Source organism: Botryllus schlosseri, chromosome 11, assembly GCF_051294905.1.
Source record: "Botryllus schlosseri isolate E-star chromosome 11, Bs_hap1, whole genome shotgun sequence".
Classification (NCBI taxonomy): domain Eukaryota; kingdom Metazoa; phylum Chordata; class Ascidiacea; order Stolidobranchia; family Styelidae; genus Botryllus; species Botryllus schlosseri.
Window position 1 is genome coordinate 26,129,538 of NC_137246.1, and position 18,800 is coordinate 26,148,337.

Here is an 18,800-nt window from a genome sequence, read left to right on the forward strand (position 1 = left end):
TGTCCATTAAATTACCCCTCAAGACAGCGAATGTCGAGTGTGTTCAAAGCAGGGCTTTGGAGCCGGAGCCCGGAGCCGGAGCCCCGGAGCCATGCATTTTCACTGGAGCTGGAGCCGGAGCCGGAGCTCTACATAAAATTCAGCCGGAGCCGGAGCTGGAGCCCATTATTTGAGGAGTAGCTCCGGCTCCGACCCGTTTCATAAGATGCTATTATATATGCAACAACCACATCTGCTAATTTATCATAATTGACCAGCAGGCCTGAATTTTAATGCTGTACACAGCAATGACATGGAGTAAAGTGCGTTCTAGTGCAACTATCGAACGAGTGCGCGGTCCACTAGTAGCGCCAAGCGGGTAAAATTTTCCAAGTTTATAAATGAACTAGGTCAATAATATTATTACTTGAGTATTGCGGGTCTATTGTATACCGCCCGCTAGGCTCAGTTTGCAAGGACATGACTATTAGGCGTCTGGCCACATCGATATCGAAGGTTTCCGATAATATGCGACAATCATTTTGTGCCTACATTTCGCCGTCGACGATCTTTATGCGAGCGCAAACGCGAAAAGACTTTCTCCCGTAATTGCGAATACAGTTAGACTCATTCGGGTAAATTAGGCGTTTTTTTCATTTTCAGTAGGGGGTAGGCTACCAAGCAAGAAATCGTGTGACAATTAAACACGCGAAGCGTGAAGAAAAATTTCGCTACTATTTTAGGTTATTGTAATGTAGGACGATTTACTGAAAATGTGACTGGACCCTGGATCTGCCAATGCGTCGGAACTGATATTTTAGTCATCAACATCACAAGTGTCGCAGCCAGAATTGTAATTTTTGGTTGGCATTGCAAGTTCACAATCTGAGCAATTCATAATAATTCATAATAGAAAATTACCTCGCGGGCCACGCAAAACCCTCTCGCGGGCCACATTTGGCCCGCGGATTGGCCACCCCTGATATAAACAGGCCCATTCGATAATTTCAGAACTGGAGCCGGAGCTGGAGCCGGAGCAGTGGTAATAATGCGGCTCTGGAGCCGGAGCTAATGTATTATAGAAGAGAGCTCCGGAGCTGGAGCAGTTTAAATTTACGGCTGCTCCAAAGCCCTGGTTCAAAGGCAACATTATAATAGGGTTACCATGTTTTGTGGTCGCATAGCTACATGAACTTTCCACAGCATGCGTACCCATAGTTAGTGGGGAGGTAGCGTAGTGGTGGCGATAAGCGCCTGCATGCCGCCCGGGTTTGATTCCTGATGAAAGACCTGACGAAAGAGCGAACTTACAAGGCATGGGAAGAGCAACAAAGAGCCGCGGTATAGAGACATACATCGAAAAAAGAATTACGACATCGGGCACTAGGCTTAAAAAACATGCTTCAAACAAGGGAAACATGTTTGCTTTAAATTGATTTTTGTTTTAAATGCAACTCTAGATGGACACATAGACATCAAGACACGTAGGAGTGTATCGCTGATTATGCTACGGATCCCGATATGGTATTGTCTAAATCAGTGGTTCCCAACCTTTTTGTCTTCATTCCCCCCTTGAGATCTATTCCGAGCCTTCATTCCCCACCAGGACCGTGAACGCGCGAAGCGCGAAAAATTTATATAATTCATATTTGAATATGTCAATATGATCGGGAATTGCATATATTTTGCTATCAATTTTTCATCCTCTCTCTGCTCACGTTATCAGATTTACCGGTAGAACTGAGTGAGGTGTGTTGGAAAAGGTAAGACCATTCGGCGCCAGCAATTTAGCCGACTACGGACAATTAAACATAAATGTATATTGTATATGTATCGAAGTTTTCGGTCACCACAAGGGCATTCCTTCTCGTCCAAGGTCTTCTCGCTGCTGACCTTTCTGGAACACTTCTCGGAGTCGCATGTCACATGGCCTATAACTTCATATGTCTTGGTGCGTCGTGGCGCATTAATGGCTGACGCCGAAGTCTCCATTTCTATAAATTCTACGTATTTTCGTGGGGGAAAGTTGCCCAATAATCAAAATATCAGGCAATATTAAATCGCGCGGCCAGCGCAAAAAAATTGAATAAGTGATATAAATTTCCAAAAAAATACTCTATAATTTATGTTAATTCACGAAATCGTTTTTGACCCCTTCGGGCTCACCTCTCCCCAATTGGGGGGTTTGGGGGTGCAGCAGTTACGATCCAGTTCCCCACTACCCAACACTTTTGTCATCACAGAGCAGCTATAGTTGCTGGTTTGACTACACAAGACACACAACCACACCAGTACGCAAGACATTCGCCTATAACTGCAACGTAAAACGTATTGTGAACCGATCCCAGTATCGCTCAAAATTTCGCGAAACCGTTATTTCACGTCAAACTACTCGTGCTGGACGCGTTTGTGACGCCATCATTGGCCATCCAGAGTTAGAAATGAGGTTTTGTGAACACCGCGCAATCGAATTTTCGATACACACATTCCTGAGTAGTTAAATGGTGGCGGCAATTGCGCATGTGTCTCCGTGAATATGAAGACTGTCCTGTAGATAATTTTGAACAAACGCGTCTATTCCCCACCAGAAACCATTGAATTCCCCACCAGTGGGGAATTCCCCACCGTTTGGGAACCACTGGTCTAAATTGATTGAATACTAGAAAGACTACTATCGTCCAGTGGCGGCTCGTCCTATAGGGCAACTGGGGCATTGCCCCACCCAAAATTCTGTTCAATAACAATTTAACCATTTATAGACGCACAGCAATCAGTATATACCGAGATCACGGCGAAACCCGCATTATTCTTGTGCTTTCGCTAACAAATGCCCATACATAGCGAAGTCTCTGCGAAAATCGAATTCTCTTCTGTGTTTTCGCTTTGTGAATGCCTAGCCGGGGCTTGCCCCGGTAGCGCTCATAACAAGATTTCACTATCTATTCTCTCAAAGCCGCGCACAATAAAGAAACGGTGATTTACTCTCTCCTATTCGTAAAATGGCCGAGCAAGTGGGGCAACTATGCCTGTCGCCCTTAAGGTGTGATGTAACAATCGTATCTATATCTGAACTCGGTTACCGTGATATGCGTTGACTCGACCTTTGCTGGTATATGTCGATTTTGACGGTGTTTCGCACCATGATAATTCTTGAAACTTGGTACGATATGTCGTGAAGGTAGTATTTAGCACTGCTCCAAGTTTCAGGCTTGCTACTCAAAGATAAGGGTGGTAATTTCGTTTCCGAAGTTCAGTGTGTGCTGATCTATCATGTACATTGTACAGCAAACAGATTTTACTCAAAAGCCGGTATTGGTCTCCATTGATTTTGACGATGTTCCATACCGAGATCGGTCATGATATTTGGCACAGTAAGTCTTAATGTTAGTATCGACCGCTGTGATAAGTTTTAAGTTTGTCACTGAACTATGTGGGTGGTAATTTCGTTTCCAAAGTCGAGTGAGAGCTGACTCTTCATTTATCGCTAACAGATTTACGCAAAAGCCGTTATTGGTCTCTATTGATTTTAACGATGTTCCATACCTAGATCTGTCATGAGCTTTTGCACGGTATGTCTTGATTTTAGTATCGAACGCGGTGCCAAGTCTTAAAGTTGACGCTCAATGATTGAGGCAGTTATTTCGTTTTCGAGGTCGAGTATGGTAGAGATGCGCGCTGATCTGATACTTAGCCTACCTACATCGTTGCGGATCTCACGGAAAAGCCGGTGTCTGTCTGTGCTAATCTAGTCTGCGTTCCATAACGAGATCGGTGATGATATTTCCAATGGTATATCTCGATGATCACATGAAACAGCTAACTAAGATTCTCGGTTTGCATTCAAATATTCACATAATTTTATGTTCGCCAATGTGCATTTCACTGTGAAATTGTGACCTTCAAACCATTTGCTTACAATCCCCTGTCAAATGCGATAGCTATTTCATTTTCGATGTCGGCTAACAGCTGATCATTCGATCAGCCTATTCCTCGATCTATTTTACTCAAAGTTCGGTGTTCGTCTGTTTGTATTGATTTTGACAGTGTACCATGCCGGAATGGGTTATGAGATTGCGAATGCTACTTCTCGATGATTTCATGTAACAGTATGCTAAGTTTACGGCTTTCATTCATGTATTTATTGATTAATATATTTTCCAACGGCGATTTGGCAGCAGACAGTAAGCCGTATGTGTTGCGTCACAATCTCCAGTTTCAAGGCCAAAATGTACTATGTTGTTCCGAGACCGAAGTTCCGAGGCTGCTGTCCTTAGTTCTTCAAATACCATTCAAATTGATGTTCTGGATTCAATATGACAGGCCCAATCTATGAGATAACAATTGCGTATGTGTCCGAAGTCGTTGACCTTTGCAGTTAGGCTTACGCAATCTCTCGAGTTCTAGTCATTGGAATTAGTCTGGTCAAGTCAAGTGCGAACATGAATCGTATTGAATCTTTGCTCCGTACGTAGGCTAGTTTACGCAGTTGCCTGTAGAGCGAAAATTAAAGGTCTAGAAGACTACTCCTTGTCGCTTCGACATCTTCCTGTCTTTTCATTGTATCGCATTTTTGTGGTGTATTGAACTGATAAAATTGCTAATAAACCAATGATGATGATGATAGAAATTGTCCAGTCCATTGATCCAATCGTACGCCGGGTACCTCCGCTTTGGTTGCCTATCACCTGGTCGTAACTCGTAACCACCAGCTCAGTGGTCGTAACACACCAGGATCGTGTACGAAACACTTTCGGACGGCCTATCGATTTGCGTAATCTCTAACTCTACCATGAAATCATAACGCATGCTACTAAGGATGACCTGATAATTGATTCGTGGCATAGGGACGATTCTTAGTTCACGTACATTATGTAAAATAATCCTTTGATCAAAAAAAAATGAATAAAACATTTGTTACCACACTTCAAGTCACGGCTCACCGGCAAACCTCTCGCGGCACCTACGTTAAAATCACTGTTGTCGGGAAATTCATGTGACCATCATATTAAAGTTACTTTTTTACGTTGGAAAACGCCATTGTGACGTCATGTTGATAAAAGTCGCTCGCAGCCCTTGCCCCACCACCCGATATTGTCACGAGCCGCCACTGCTATCGTCCATCGAAAATTCTTTACCAATGCCAGCTTTCTCACCAGCATCGTCGAACTCATGCTCACGGTTCAACCCTTCTAGAGTTGATCACAATGGTCAAATTTTCCTCGTGTGGACACGAAAACGTCGGCCCTGAATTCATCCCATTAATTGGCCCAGCCAATTCGCAAATAATTAAGAAAAATCGGTCTCGTAGAACAAAGATATTGGGTTCAAAATATCAACAAATGTCGCGCTCGAATCAAGCCAGGGTATTTAAAATTCCGTTTATGTTTTTACATTCCAGAGTCCCATTGCGTAAGTCACCTTCAAGCTCCCATACAAACAAATTCTTTTTCGAGTCAAAGTCGCGCTAAGGTTTGTAAGACAGTAGAGCTGTGACTCATCCAGTCAATCGGTCCGCACCCATCTCTTGTTCACAGATTAGGCTCGAAGGGTAAGCCTGATCAACCCCTGCATTGCAAGATATCGTCCACAACTCCTATTTCCAAGAGATGAATATATCGTAAGCTATAATGTACAATTGTACACTTTTTAAGAGAATGTATTTTGGCACATAATTTCCCACATTGTTGAAAACACATACAAACTTATTTCACATCAACTAGCAGGAAAGGCACAAAGCGCGGGAAAATCCATCCAAACTATCAAGGCTACCGAGTAACGACTATCTAAAAACATTAGAAATTGGCACAATCACAAACAATCAAGTAGTTAAACTACTAGAAAGGGCTATGTGTTAACTATATTGATATAAGTATAGGTAGGCCTATATCAGAGGCGGGCTACATACGGCCTGCGACGGGATTTTGAATGGCCCGCAGACCCGCGGGTATACAAATACATACAATCTATACAATATATTCTTTCCCAAGCGTTTCTATACGTCTGCCGTGCAGCCAGAGTTTAGAGAACTTGCTGACAACTTTGATGGGCCGCAGATGTCTCATTGAATTCAACAGCTATTGAAGTAGCCTACATTACGTTAATATTTCAATAAGTACGATTGATTCCTTGTATAGGTGGACAAATACACGATTAATGTATCGATTCAAGAATCCGGCCCGCCAAGTACTTAATTTTCCTATATCCAGCCAACTGACTGCAGAAGTTACCCGCCCCTGGCCTATACCATATTATCGTATTAACAAGTCAATTTGGATGAACAGTCATTGGCAAGATTGGTGTTGATGGATCGACATGAAATATTGCGAAAATCAAGCACTGATGTTATGACGACAAGTCCCAGTATAGCGAGTTGAATCACGAAACTAAAACAGTAATGGTGCGACCGAATCGGGACGCGTGAATCAATATAAAATTCAAGGATACTCAAAGCCACCCACTAAAAAAATCACTCAGCAAGTCAATCGACAACGTAGTCATAATCGGGGTTCAACTTGTGCTACAGAAGAACCGTGTGGTGCGAGACGGGACAAGCGCGGTGTATATATATTTGTCATTCTTGTGCGTATGAGGATGAAATCTGATTTCTTATGAACGGAACTTGAATCTTGTATATTTCTTTCTTAAATCGGGAATTTTATTCAGCTTCCAAATTTTCGCGAATTCAGTAATCCTAATCTAATTTGGAAAAGGGTAAACGTTTTCCAACCCTGGTCGTGATGTCTCGTCACATCGGATTCATCGCAAGTGTGAGCAACTCACGAATCACAGTAAATAAAAAAACGTTTAGCAATAACTCAAGACAAAAAACGAGTCTTAGTATGTCAGACACACAATTTTCAACTAGGGTGCGTCAAAAGTGTTGATCTTCATTCAAATCCGCTTCCGTCATCAGACGTTTCGCGCTCGTTGTAGGCATCGTTGCTATCGGCGTCGGTGATGCTCATGTCTCGGTGTCGCCTTAGTCCACGCCCTCTGTTTCGACCGACAATGTCAAATCTGCCGCCCAGGATTTCATCGTTCTGCCAGCGATCCTCAAACTCGTCGAGATAGCCCGTCTTGCTTCCGGATAGTACGTGGATGATCTGACGAATAAATTGCTTTTTATAGAGACAAAATCTTCATTTGTCAAACGTGCAAATCAATAACATACATAACGCAAATGCAATTGGGTGAAATGCAGAGGTGGTCGGCAACGAAGCACTTCTACTTTTTCGAAGCACTCAAGTAGTTTTCCTCTACTTCTAGTACTTACTCAAGTAAATATAATTTTCTCTACTTCTACTTCGTAATATTTTGTGTTCTACTTACTTACTTTTCGCTATTTTCAGTTTGCCAAGTAGAAGTAGTTCAATCTTCCAATCATGAAGATAGCCTGAGAAATTTCGGGGCTGTTTTCACGGAGTATCAACAATTCATTCTCATAATCATCATCATCATCATCATTGGTTTATTAGCAATTTTATCAGTTCAATACACCACAAAAATGCGATACAATGAAAAGACAGGAAGATGTCGAAGCGACAAGGAGTAGTCTATGGAATCTGACACCCACCTTGGCCTAGGCCAGGGGTGGGCAAACTACGGCCCGCGGGCCGCATGCGGCCCTTCATACCGTTCTGTGCGGCCCGCGAGAGTCAAAAGAAAATTAATAAAAATATTGATAAAATACGTACTAAATATCGAATTAATGCTGGGACTTGATTAAATTTTTCTTAGTATATTTCACCATGATATTTCTAAGACAGTGGTTCTCAAACTGCCCACACCCCCCACCCCCCTTGAGGGGTGAAGGCATCTGAAGATGGGCGCGAAGCTGAGTTCAACTGAAAAAATTTTTCGCGCATGGCGCGATATATATTCCGTTAATGCTTGTTACTCTGTATTTTTTTGTCTGAATTTCATATTTCAAAATCTCTCATCCACAGTCGTAACCTTCCATGCCATATAACTATCCGTTAGGTTTGCTAGCATCGGTTTGCGTTTTGAGATATGACGATAAGGGGGGTGCGAACTCTTTTACCATCATAAGGGGGTGGGGTGACATGTCTTAAAAAGTTTGAGAACCACTGTACTAAGGTGAATACTTCCTCTATCATTTTTATGTTTAATTTCTGGCGCGACATCCCGATCTCAAGGCCCCCCGCAGGTTGAAAGGTTTCAACTGCTAAACATCAAAGAAATCCTAAACGAGATTGACATGATTCGGATAACGAGTGGGATTTCAGATTGACCAGACCACTCTAATTTAAATATTCCAGTCATGTGCGTATAAAAAACGATTCGCGCGTGTCTTAGGTAGATTCGTTCTCTGCATGTGTAGAATTGGGCTATTTAAATTTTATCAACACATAGTAAAGCGTGTTTGAAGCTAACATGGTTATGATGCTGTCAGCATTGTTTGTCCTGGCACTGAATTAGAAGTGGAATCAGTAAATGTATGAACAGATCACTGCTCACAGATTTCAATTTCAATTCTGTTCTAAGAACCAGGACAACCGACTTCTATCACTATGGTTTTGACAAATTGGTTATTGAGGTCGGCCAGCCTATTAAATCTCACCACTGTTTCTGACGCGTGTACGATATCATCAAAGCAATGTTTGGAATGTTTTAAAAAAGGATATATATCATCTCCATGTCCTTACTATATAATCAAATACCAATATTACGTTTTGGTTTATAATCCCAATTCCATATAGTATAGTGCGGCCCGCGAATGGATTCAGATGTTGAATGCGGCCCGCCAGCTCAAAAGTTTGCCCACCCCTGGCCTATAGGCGATGTAAAGAGGAGGCATGCACACTGAATGAAAGTAAAGAAGATAGTATAGAAAAAGAATGCGACAAGAAATAGGGCGGCATGTCATCGGAAGCGAGATCGATAGGTCAGTCGTGGTCCGGTAATCTTGAGGACGGACTGTATTTATTTAGTTGCGTAAAGCCAAAAATTTTCGTCGCGCTTCGCGCGCAGTGGATACGGAGTGACCAGTATGATTTCACGAAAGTATCGGTGGATATAATTTAGGTCGCGGGTTGGCATGGTTCCGTTTACACCGCATTGTCGCCCTTCGCCCAAATGAAATAATTCATCAAAGTATATATGGCTCAACATAGCATTTACTCGTCATATCGTAATCTAGCATGTCCATGGCGTGTCCTAATCCGGAAAAGTGGACTCTGACTTATTTTTAGTTTTAGAGTTGTTCTAGCATACCACCTTTGAAACTTTCTGGACTAAAGGCATGGAATACATGTTCCACTTTTAGAAGTAGTATTTATATTTCACTTTTAATTCCCAGTATCATATATTTTGATTTATAATTAATATCAGATATTTTATCTGGATAACATACATGTTGAAGCATAAAAGCAAGTGTAGTAATGCATTTAATTTCCGGAAATAAAGCTACACAATATGGAATTTTTACGGTCCAGCATACTTTTTATTAACGTTTACTAATCGCGCAAAGTGTTTACTTCGTATCCTATACAATATCTCCGTATTGCTCTTTGACTAAACTACGGGCCTTATAGTATGTGGGATGGCGCCGTACCATGCTATTTTCTAAAACGTGCTGTTCGAGAAAACAGAGGAGTAGTATCGCATTTCCATATCAATACTATCATGATGTGGATGAACGCCTATGCTATCGAAAATTGTATACCTGTTGGTATGCACCATATTATGAATCAAGCTCGTCACCTTTCGCATCGCTCAATTTGCACCTTTTTACAATCCATGTGAACGAATTAGGACCGCTTTCACAACTACTTACTTACTTGAGTACTTTTAAGGTCAGTCAATTCTACTTCGACTTCAAGTAGTTTTATGTTGCTTATGGAAGAAGCACTTCTACTCGTACTTGAGTATAATTTGTCGTCGCTACTTCTACTCATACTTGAGTAGCTTTCTTGACTACTTTGACCACCTCTGGTGAAATGTGATATGCAGATAAGCAAGGTATAGACGACAGGCTCGATATTACATAGACATCAAAGCCGAGCCACCCAGGCCACCCAAGCCTGGAGCATCTCACACAGAAGTCGCTACCCTGATTTAATTTAAATAAATAACTAATAAACAAACAAAATTGAATAAAAAAAAGGTCGCTGCAAATACAATTTAAAGGTAGCTAGTTTGAAATAGACGACATTAGATAACTCGAAACATAACTGGGCAGGGCATAGATGCGGTGAAAGCGGTCACGTTCTAACTCAGTTCAGTAGGCCCTAATTCTAAACTAAAAAAAACACTTGTGTAGTCATAATTCTAATCTTATCGCGGTGTGGTCGGTATGCATACCTTCTGTATACCGAGATAATGCAATTCGACAATATCCAACAGGACGCAGCATCCAGCCATCGCGTACATGAACATCAGAAAAATCGTTTTCTCCTGTAAAATGACACATATTATTGCCGGCGTTTCAATAGCAATGCCACTATGGGCTGTTCTTACCATCGGCCGAGAAATGTAGCACTTCACGATTGCGGGACACGGGTACCGCTCACATGTGTACTCTTCTGGTACCCAAGTCCGGAATAATAAGTACTGCAGTATGATGAATGTGATCTCAATCGCCATTCGGAATATGACTTGCAGTATGTACCTGAAGAGATGCGGCCGTCAGTGCTGGATAGAGAATAAGCCTGCTATGTACGTACATGTGTGTACACTGTACAGTGTACATGTGTACTGTACAATGATCAGGGTACTGAATCAAAAATATAAACGACCACGTTTCGAGCTATAGTTTAGGGAGCCTATTTTTTCGTGCTGCATTGTACAGTGCACTTAGTTGTACACTCGTGGTTATCGCTGTGTTCACAATGAAAAATGATTTAGAACTCAGACACTGAAGGTAAAGCCTTTGTGTCACAAATAATTTAAATCTTTACACGTTACATACCCGGCCAGAATAGGAGGGTCCTTAGCTTTCGGTGTAATGACCGTCCGCACCGGTACAATTTCTGCGATAGGTATAACGGCAGCGTCCCTATTGTTACGTCCGGACTTGTTGCTCGCGCGACGTCTGTGGCCCTTCTCCGAAACGGACTGCAACGGGAAGAAACGTATCATCATAGTTTTGAGTATATCAATTCTTTTAAATGTAGTGCTATTCAAAAATTGCTTTTTTAAAAGTTGGGTTGGTTAAAAAAACGTTGCACACCAAATTTGACTCAATTCCAACGAGTAGCAGTGAAGCTATTAGAGATGTAAAAATTTTAATTTATTATAATTATCATTAAATAAAATAAAATATCAAATACTACTGACAAACCCATGAAATTGTTCAGTTTTCTACAAAAACTATGCAAAACAAATTTGACTCAATTTCAGCCCTTAAAAGTGAAATTATTCGGAGTTTTCATTAATTATTCTAGGATTACCCACAGTAAATTCTATTTTTTCAAATCCAGGATTTTCAACTCCAATAACTTCGCTTTCACCTGTAAGAATTGAGCCAAATTTGATATGCATTGTTTTATGAGACAACGTGACTATTCCATGGGGTATACGGTCAAATTTGCAAAAAAAACAAACAATAATTTTATAATATTTAGTTTAAAATTTTCCAACTCTAATAGCGTCACCTCTACTCGAGCCAAATTTGGTGTGCAACATGTTGTTAGCTAACCGAACAATTTTAGCAATATAGCCGCAAAATTATAAAAAAAAAGGTTTTTTAACAATCCTAATGTATATGGTATGGTCTACCTTTTTGTCTGTGGCTCCGTTGTAGGTCGGAGGCCTGTCGCTGTATCTTTTTTCGTTCTTGGTAATAGCCGGGTCTTTATCCAACGGATCTGTTCCGGCGTTCTAAATAAATATTATCAATCATACCCTTCTAGTATAGGCCTATCTGATACGATTCTACGGTATCTATATATACCATTGAATTTAATTCATGAACAAGTTCTGCGTAGCTATGTTGAGCAGTGAGATTTATATTTCACACCGACATCTATGATTCATACATATATGTAGATACAGAACTTGAGTAAGCCTACACAATTGAATAGTGTATTCATATTGAAATAATCCCGACTATCTTCGACTGACACTCGTCGGATGTAATCGTCAGCAACTAGCGGAGTATTGAAAAAACATTGTAGGCTACATCAGCAGTCGTATTACCAGTGTACTTTTACGATTATACACAAACTTCTTTTGTACGCAATCGAATGTGGGATAACTATGGCAACCCAATAGTTGGCGACCAGAGCGCAGAATTTAATGAAACCTGCCCTGATCGAAGGCTACCGCCGCAGTGATTGTGAAATTATAAATCAATATTTCAGCAGGGCACTGGAACCACCCTGAATGCGTCCTCAATGTCTGACATATCGGCATTGTCTGTGCGATCGGAGCAACAGCCTATAGGTTATTGTGTGGCGATGTTCTGGTTGTTCGGAACAATGGATTTTAGACGTTAAGGTTGATTTCGGCCAGGTACGCGGTGTCCTGGCCAGATTTTAATTTATATTTTCGGAATCAGTGTCAGAATCGAAATCGGTCGTTGCCATTCCATTCCTGTGTTTACACACGATATTGGCAAAAAATTGGCAAGCCGATTTAATATAGCTTGCTTGCTGGATTCACCCAAAGCTGCTACGCTTACACCGTATTCTGAGTGCAAATTGTAAAATCTAAATGAAGAGAAGTATACTTAGTTATTGCTTACTGCTTGGTTCATCTGTTTTTCGAGTTTCTCTTTTCGTGCTTGAGCCTTGTTCAGGCTATGCATCGCCCAGACGATGAATATCACGCTCGGCAATGCAACAAGCAGAATCTAAGAATTCAGAGAGAAATCAATTGATCCTGTATACAGGCCTACAAGAACTATACATCAGTGCATGTATTTCCTAACTACAGGGTTATCTAAATAGTTCTATATAGCCCTGCCTAAAGAAACTGCTTCTACCAGAAAAAAAAACCTTCGTTTCCCATGTTCATCGTTCATTCTACTTTAATTTCTGGCAGGTATAAAGAAACAAAAGAAAAAGTAGAAATAAAGCTATAGTTCTGTCCCTGGAATAAAGAATCCATGTCTTACCTGCATCGCCCAAAATCGGATATGAGATATTGGGCTGAAACGATTGAAGCATACGTTTTCGCAACCTGGTTGCAGTGTATTACATATAAAGCGAGACTGTTCATCGCCGTAAACCTGAAACGAGGTAGAACACAGTCAGTATGGAATTTACTTGGCAATGCGTTGCAGCTGTCAGTTTGAAGTAAATCCACCCTATAAATATGGGTACTATAGCTACGGACAGCTATGCCCGATCACGGGAAACATTGTATCAGTATCAGTTTAATTAAGACTTTCATCATTGCATAACACATACGGTTGCATTTCAAACAAACGGTGTTTTAAAACACTTTGTTTAAAACACGTTTTAAACAGTGTTTTAAAAAAATACCTTTAAAAGAAACAAAATTGTGTTTTTTTACTTGCAAAATTATGCCTTAATTGTGTAAATACCTTCCAAAAACATGTTGTATGAGCCTACGGACAGTTACCAAACCGATATAGCCTACGTATATCGATATGGGATGGTTGGAACCTTCAAGTCGGCGCAACAATAATAGTTCAGATATTTCGTTAAAGGAGCTTTATTTACCCTACATTTTCAATTGCCGATGTCAATCCACTATGACGTCACAATTGAATATTCGTGACGTCATGGCTTAAAAAACATAAAAAACAATTAAAAAAAACATGTTTTAAATTAGGGCCTTGCTTTAAACGTGTTTGTTTTAAATTGATTTTTGCTTTAAATGCAACCCAAATAACACCACAAGATTGCGCAGTCGAAACGATTTGGAGTATAGTCTTTGAAATCAGGCACCAACCTGGGCCTAGGCGATGTAAAGAGGAGGCATGCACTTTGTACATTGTACAATATGTAGCCTACATTAATTGCATTTGCACTGAATGAGTAGTTAAAGAAGATAATACTAAAGTACAAGCGATAAAATGTGGTGGCATTTGACGGGATGCGCGATCGATATGTCAGGTCGTGGTCCGGTGAACTTGATGGCTGACTAGTAGGGCTATTTTGTAACGATTCAGTGGTAGCTTATCCGAAGTTCGTAGCTTCTGTTGTTCAAGTTGAAACATGTGTATGGAGGTGGTGGGAGACTTGTACAACTAGATAATTCTTATCGCCCAATTAGATTAATTAAAGCGAAATAGTGCTAATCTAAAGTCTAATTTGTGAAATGTTTCTATTATGTTCCAATTTTAAATGATATAGTTTTTGGATTTTCTGAAAATTCTACAGGAGAAATGTATAGTGCGAAACGGGCCAAGTTTGCTGTATAGACATTTGCCATTATGACAATACGGAACTGTAAATTGACATGAACTGTGCTTGATGTTCGTTGTATTTCTTTATAATTCAAAATTTATTTACATCTCTTAATTTTTGAATGGCTCTCTGTGAACACCGACCTATGACGTTACATTGCTAATTCCAAACGTATGCAATATCTACTCTTCGTGCATGTTATTTAGATTGACAGATCTTAAAAAAATTGCCGAACGGAATTAGCGAGAAATTTGATTTATTTTTTTGGAATTTGGATTCCGCTGGAATGAGATTGGAACGCGCCGTTGCCTCTGACCACGAAACTATCTGTCGATCGTTCGTCAATTTCTAGTTCCAAGGTCAGTTTGTGTCAGATTGAGACTCGCATTCGCACCCAGTATAAGAATGAAAATCTTCGGAGCCCATAACTAATTTGCAACACGGACACGGACCAATTCCCGTCTCATCAGAAATAGGTAACTCTGCGTCCGCCCGGGAGTATCATCATTGGTTTATTAGCAATTTTATCAGTTCAATACACCACAAAAAATGCGATACAATGAAAAGACAGGAAGATGTCGAAGCGACAAGGAGCAGTCTATGGAATCTGACACCCACCTTGGCCTAGGCGATCTAAAGAGGAGGCATGCACACTGAATGAAAGTAAAGAAGATAGTATAGAAAAAAGAAAGCGACAATAAATAGGGCGGCATGTCATGGGAAGCGAGATCGATAGGTCAGTCGTGGTCCGGTAATCTTGAGGATGGACTGTATTTATTTAGTAGTAATTGCTTGTATTTCGACTTGAATGTGGACATGCTCGTCGACTGTCGGATGGCCGGCGGGATACTGTTCCACACATCAGGTCCGGCATATTTGATAGAGCGATGATCTTTTCGGTCGATCATATGATATTTGGACGACGTGGACGCGCGTGTGTTGTACTTGTGTGCTTTTGATTCCGAGGTAAAGAAGTCATTGAAATATTCGGGGCAACGACCGCAGTGGAACTGATACATAAACTTGGCGATTTCTAGTTTCCGCATATCTTCTATGTTTAGGACGCCGAATCTCTTCAGCAGCGACTTGTTGGATGGGCAGCCAGGCCCCGTTGGGGCCCTAGCTATGATTCGGAGTACTTTATGTTGTAGTTTTTGCAGTGGCTTGAGTGCAGTTTTTCTGGCAGCCCCCCAACAGAGGATGCCATAGTGTAACTTCGATTGGATTAAGGATTTAAAGAGTATCGGAAGAACCCATGCTGGCATGAAGCGCCTAAGGCTGTAGAACAGGCCGCACTTCGGTGATAATTTAGTTTCTAGGGACTGAATATGACTCTTCCAGGACATGTTCGAGTCCAGTAAAACTCCGAGATATTTGGCATTATCTGTGTTGGAAACAGGCTGACCAGCGATATTAACGGTTAGGTTATTTTTTGAATTCACTGTCAGCAATTGCGATTTCGAGGCGTTTATGCAGAGGTTGTTCTGGGCCGTCCACTCATGGACTTTGGGCATTTGGTCACCAGTCAGGGCATCCAGCTCTGCCGTCGAAGATGCTGAAGAGAGGAGGTGAGTATCATCAGCGAACAGTGTGATGTTCAATGAGGAGGTTTCAAAAATGTCGTTGACGTATAAGGTGAAAAGGACCGGTCCAAGTACTGAGCCTTGGGGCACACCACAGGTCACCAGGTGAGGAGAGGACAAGGTGTCTGAGATCGCAACCATTTGTTGGCGTCCAGTGAGGTAATTTTTCATGAGCTCAAGTTGTGGGCCCCGAAGTCCGTAGCGCGCCAATTTCGAGATGAGAATTTTATGATCTACGCAGTCAAACGCTTTTTTTAGATCGAGAAAAATGCTACATCCCACATTTCGCTTCTCTGAGATATCATAATACTGTTCGGCCACTGTTAGGAGGGCATGTGCGGTTTGGTGTTTGTTTCGGAAGCCAAATTGTTGAGGGGAAATGACAGACATTTTGGCGAGGAATGAGGACAGGCGGGAGAGGAGCAACTTTTCGAATACAACCCCGATGCATGGGAGAACGGATATCGGACGGTAGTTGGTGACATTAGTTCTATCCCCAGCTTTGTGTACAGGGACTACTCTGGCTTTTTTTAGATAGCTTGGGTAGACTTCATTTTCTATCATGAAGTTGAAAAAATGGGCCATATATTGACCGATATGCATGCTTATCATTTTTAAAAACCATGATGGGATTTGGTCATAGCCGTCGGCCTTGACTATGTAGGACTATTGTAGGTCTATAGTCCAAGCGCGCAACACTAAGGGAAGCGATTCCTTTATTTTTCAACATCAAAATAGCGTGACATGTCAAGCAAAATTGTCACAAATCGGCATAATGTATGGCGTTACAGGTTTTGTGTTGAATTAGCTTTCTTGCTGTCCCCGTGTTGCATCATCATCATCGTCATCATTGGTTTATTAGCAATTTTATCAGTTCAATACACCACAAAAATGCGATATAATGAAAAGATAGGAAGGTGTCGAAGCGACTTGGAGTAGGCTAGCCTATGGAATCAGACGCCCACCTTGGCCTAGGCGATGATATGCGAATGATATGAAGTTTAAATCCCTGGACTTTCGATCATAGATTTTAAGATGCCCGGAATGCATTTCGCAAAGCGTTCACTGTTCAGGTTCACAGGATAGATTCTATCCTAGAACTTGAAGGCTCGTTTGTGAGCGTGAACCTTTGAATAAGCAAGGTTCACATATTGAACGCAGACGACGAACGTGAACCGAACGTGCGCAACATCAGCCAACATCTAGTTTCAATAAATCAGCAAGTTTAGTTGAGCTAAAATTTATCAATGTTTATGATCTTGAAATAACGAGAACGGACGATAGCATCGCAATGACTGGCGTCGCAGACAGCGTGTTTATGAGAATTTATGAAGGTGTAACTGTAAATAACTACGCCTCTCGGGCTTTTTGGCTCGAAACTTGAATGCGAAATAAAAATAAGAACGACACAGATAGAAAAAGTGACATCAAATGATAGTTCTACATCTTTTGGTTCAAGAGATATATGATCGGTTTGGTATCAAGACCGAGTGTCTTCAATCACCAATGGATGCCACTGAGTATATAATCATTAATCACTTGCCCGCCTTATAGTTTGCAGAGGCCAACTGTTCTGAATCTAAGTTTGGCTTCTTCACTTCAAGTAGGCTAGCCTATACGCAAATTTGAACCTAAACCGCCATAATTGACCATCTACCTACCCTACATCAACTAGAGCTGTCTTTTTTTTCGATCGGCCTACCAGTTTGACGCACGTGACCTAGTAATGATCGCCGTGTGTAGGCCTACTGTATGTAAGTAGGTAGGCCTATGTGGGTGATCAGAAATCTGGCGGAATGCTTGTGTAATAGTCGTTACCACGAAACTGTTACTATCGTGTGTGTTTTGTTTATGGTGAATGAAAAATTTCAATGAACTAGTTTCTTGAAACTTACCTTATCTCCAACGCTGAGGATCACAATGACTCGAAACACGAACAGAAACGAGAACCAGTACTTTCCAATCAGGGTTGAATGCGTGGCGACATCCGCCAGCATTTTCTCCAGTAATGCCCAACTCATTTTGATTTCTCTGTTACACTTCCCGCATACGCAGAACCAAAATCTATGTAATGTATCTCTACGCTTTCTTACAAAATATTATACCACTACATGGAACAGATAGAAAACATTTCGATCATTGATACTTATCGCCTTTTCGGCGTGAAACTGATAGTCCTGTCGCGATTCTGAATTACGGGAATCTGGGGCTAAGCTCCGCTCCTGCTCATTAGAACATTCTGAAATTATCCCTAATTCAATACACTGTGACATTACGTTAAAAGCCTGCGATATATTTATAGTTGAAAAGCTTTTCATGATCTATATTTTTTTCTGATTGCTTTCTGAGCAGCATACATCAACAATCATAAATTGTCAAATCGAGGCTATCTGACTAGACAAGACGCACAAATAATAAACCAGTGGTTATCGTGATTCGAATTCTACAGGCCTGGTATCGTTAGAAGTTCTTTGTCCCAAACTGCGATTTTGTAGCTCCGGTATTTTAAACTAAATCATAGCTGAAATAGCTTCGAGGTAGTATAAGGAGTGACTTATACAATTTAGCGGTCAAAGTTGAATGAAAGCTTAATTATTTTCATGGCCTTGGGCGTAGTTTTTGCGCTGATATCGGGAAATTAGAGTCGGATATGCCAGCCCGGATTAAAATGAGTCGCTGTGGTGGCTATTAAATGTCACGTTCACTGTGATACTGCATCATTCAACATGATTCACCAAATATGTAATTAGCTATATCACAGGTGATTCTCCCACATACACATTTACGAAGCCTGTTGTAGAGTACAATGTAGAAGCAACAGACACTGAAAGTCCGTATAAGTCTATACATTATGATTATGGCATAAAATATATGATATCCCTATTCATCAAAAAATATG

At 41.1% G+C, this 18,800-nt stretch overlaps 1 protein-coding gene across 1 annotated transcript; it reads right to left on the reverse strand.

The window, feature by feature from the left end:
* Positions 1-6,623: 6,623 nt before the first annotated feature.
* Positions 6,624-18,031, reverse strand: LOC145450467 (gap junction delta-2 protein-like). Its single transcript, XM_080328989.1, has 8 exons — positions 17,797-18,031; positions 13,058-13,171; positions 12,686-12,793; positions 11,719-11,820; positions 10,910-11,055; positions 10,459-10,609; positions 10,303-10,395; positions 6,624-7,082 (listed from the first exon to the last, which is right to left on the reverse strand). Exons 1-8 carry the CDS (start codon positions 17,920-17,922, stop codon positions 6,867-6,869), a joined length of 1,056 nt encoding a protein of 351 aa, XP_080185115.1. The 5' UTR covers positions 17,923-18,031; the 3' UTR covers positions 6,624-6,866.
* Between the last annotated feature and the right edge of the window lie 769 nt (positions 18,032-18,800).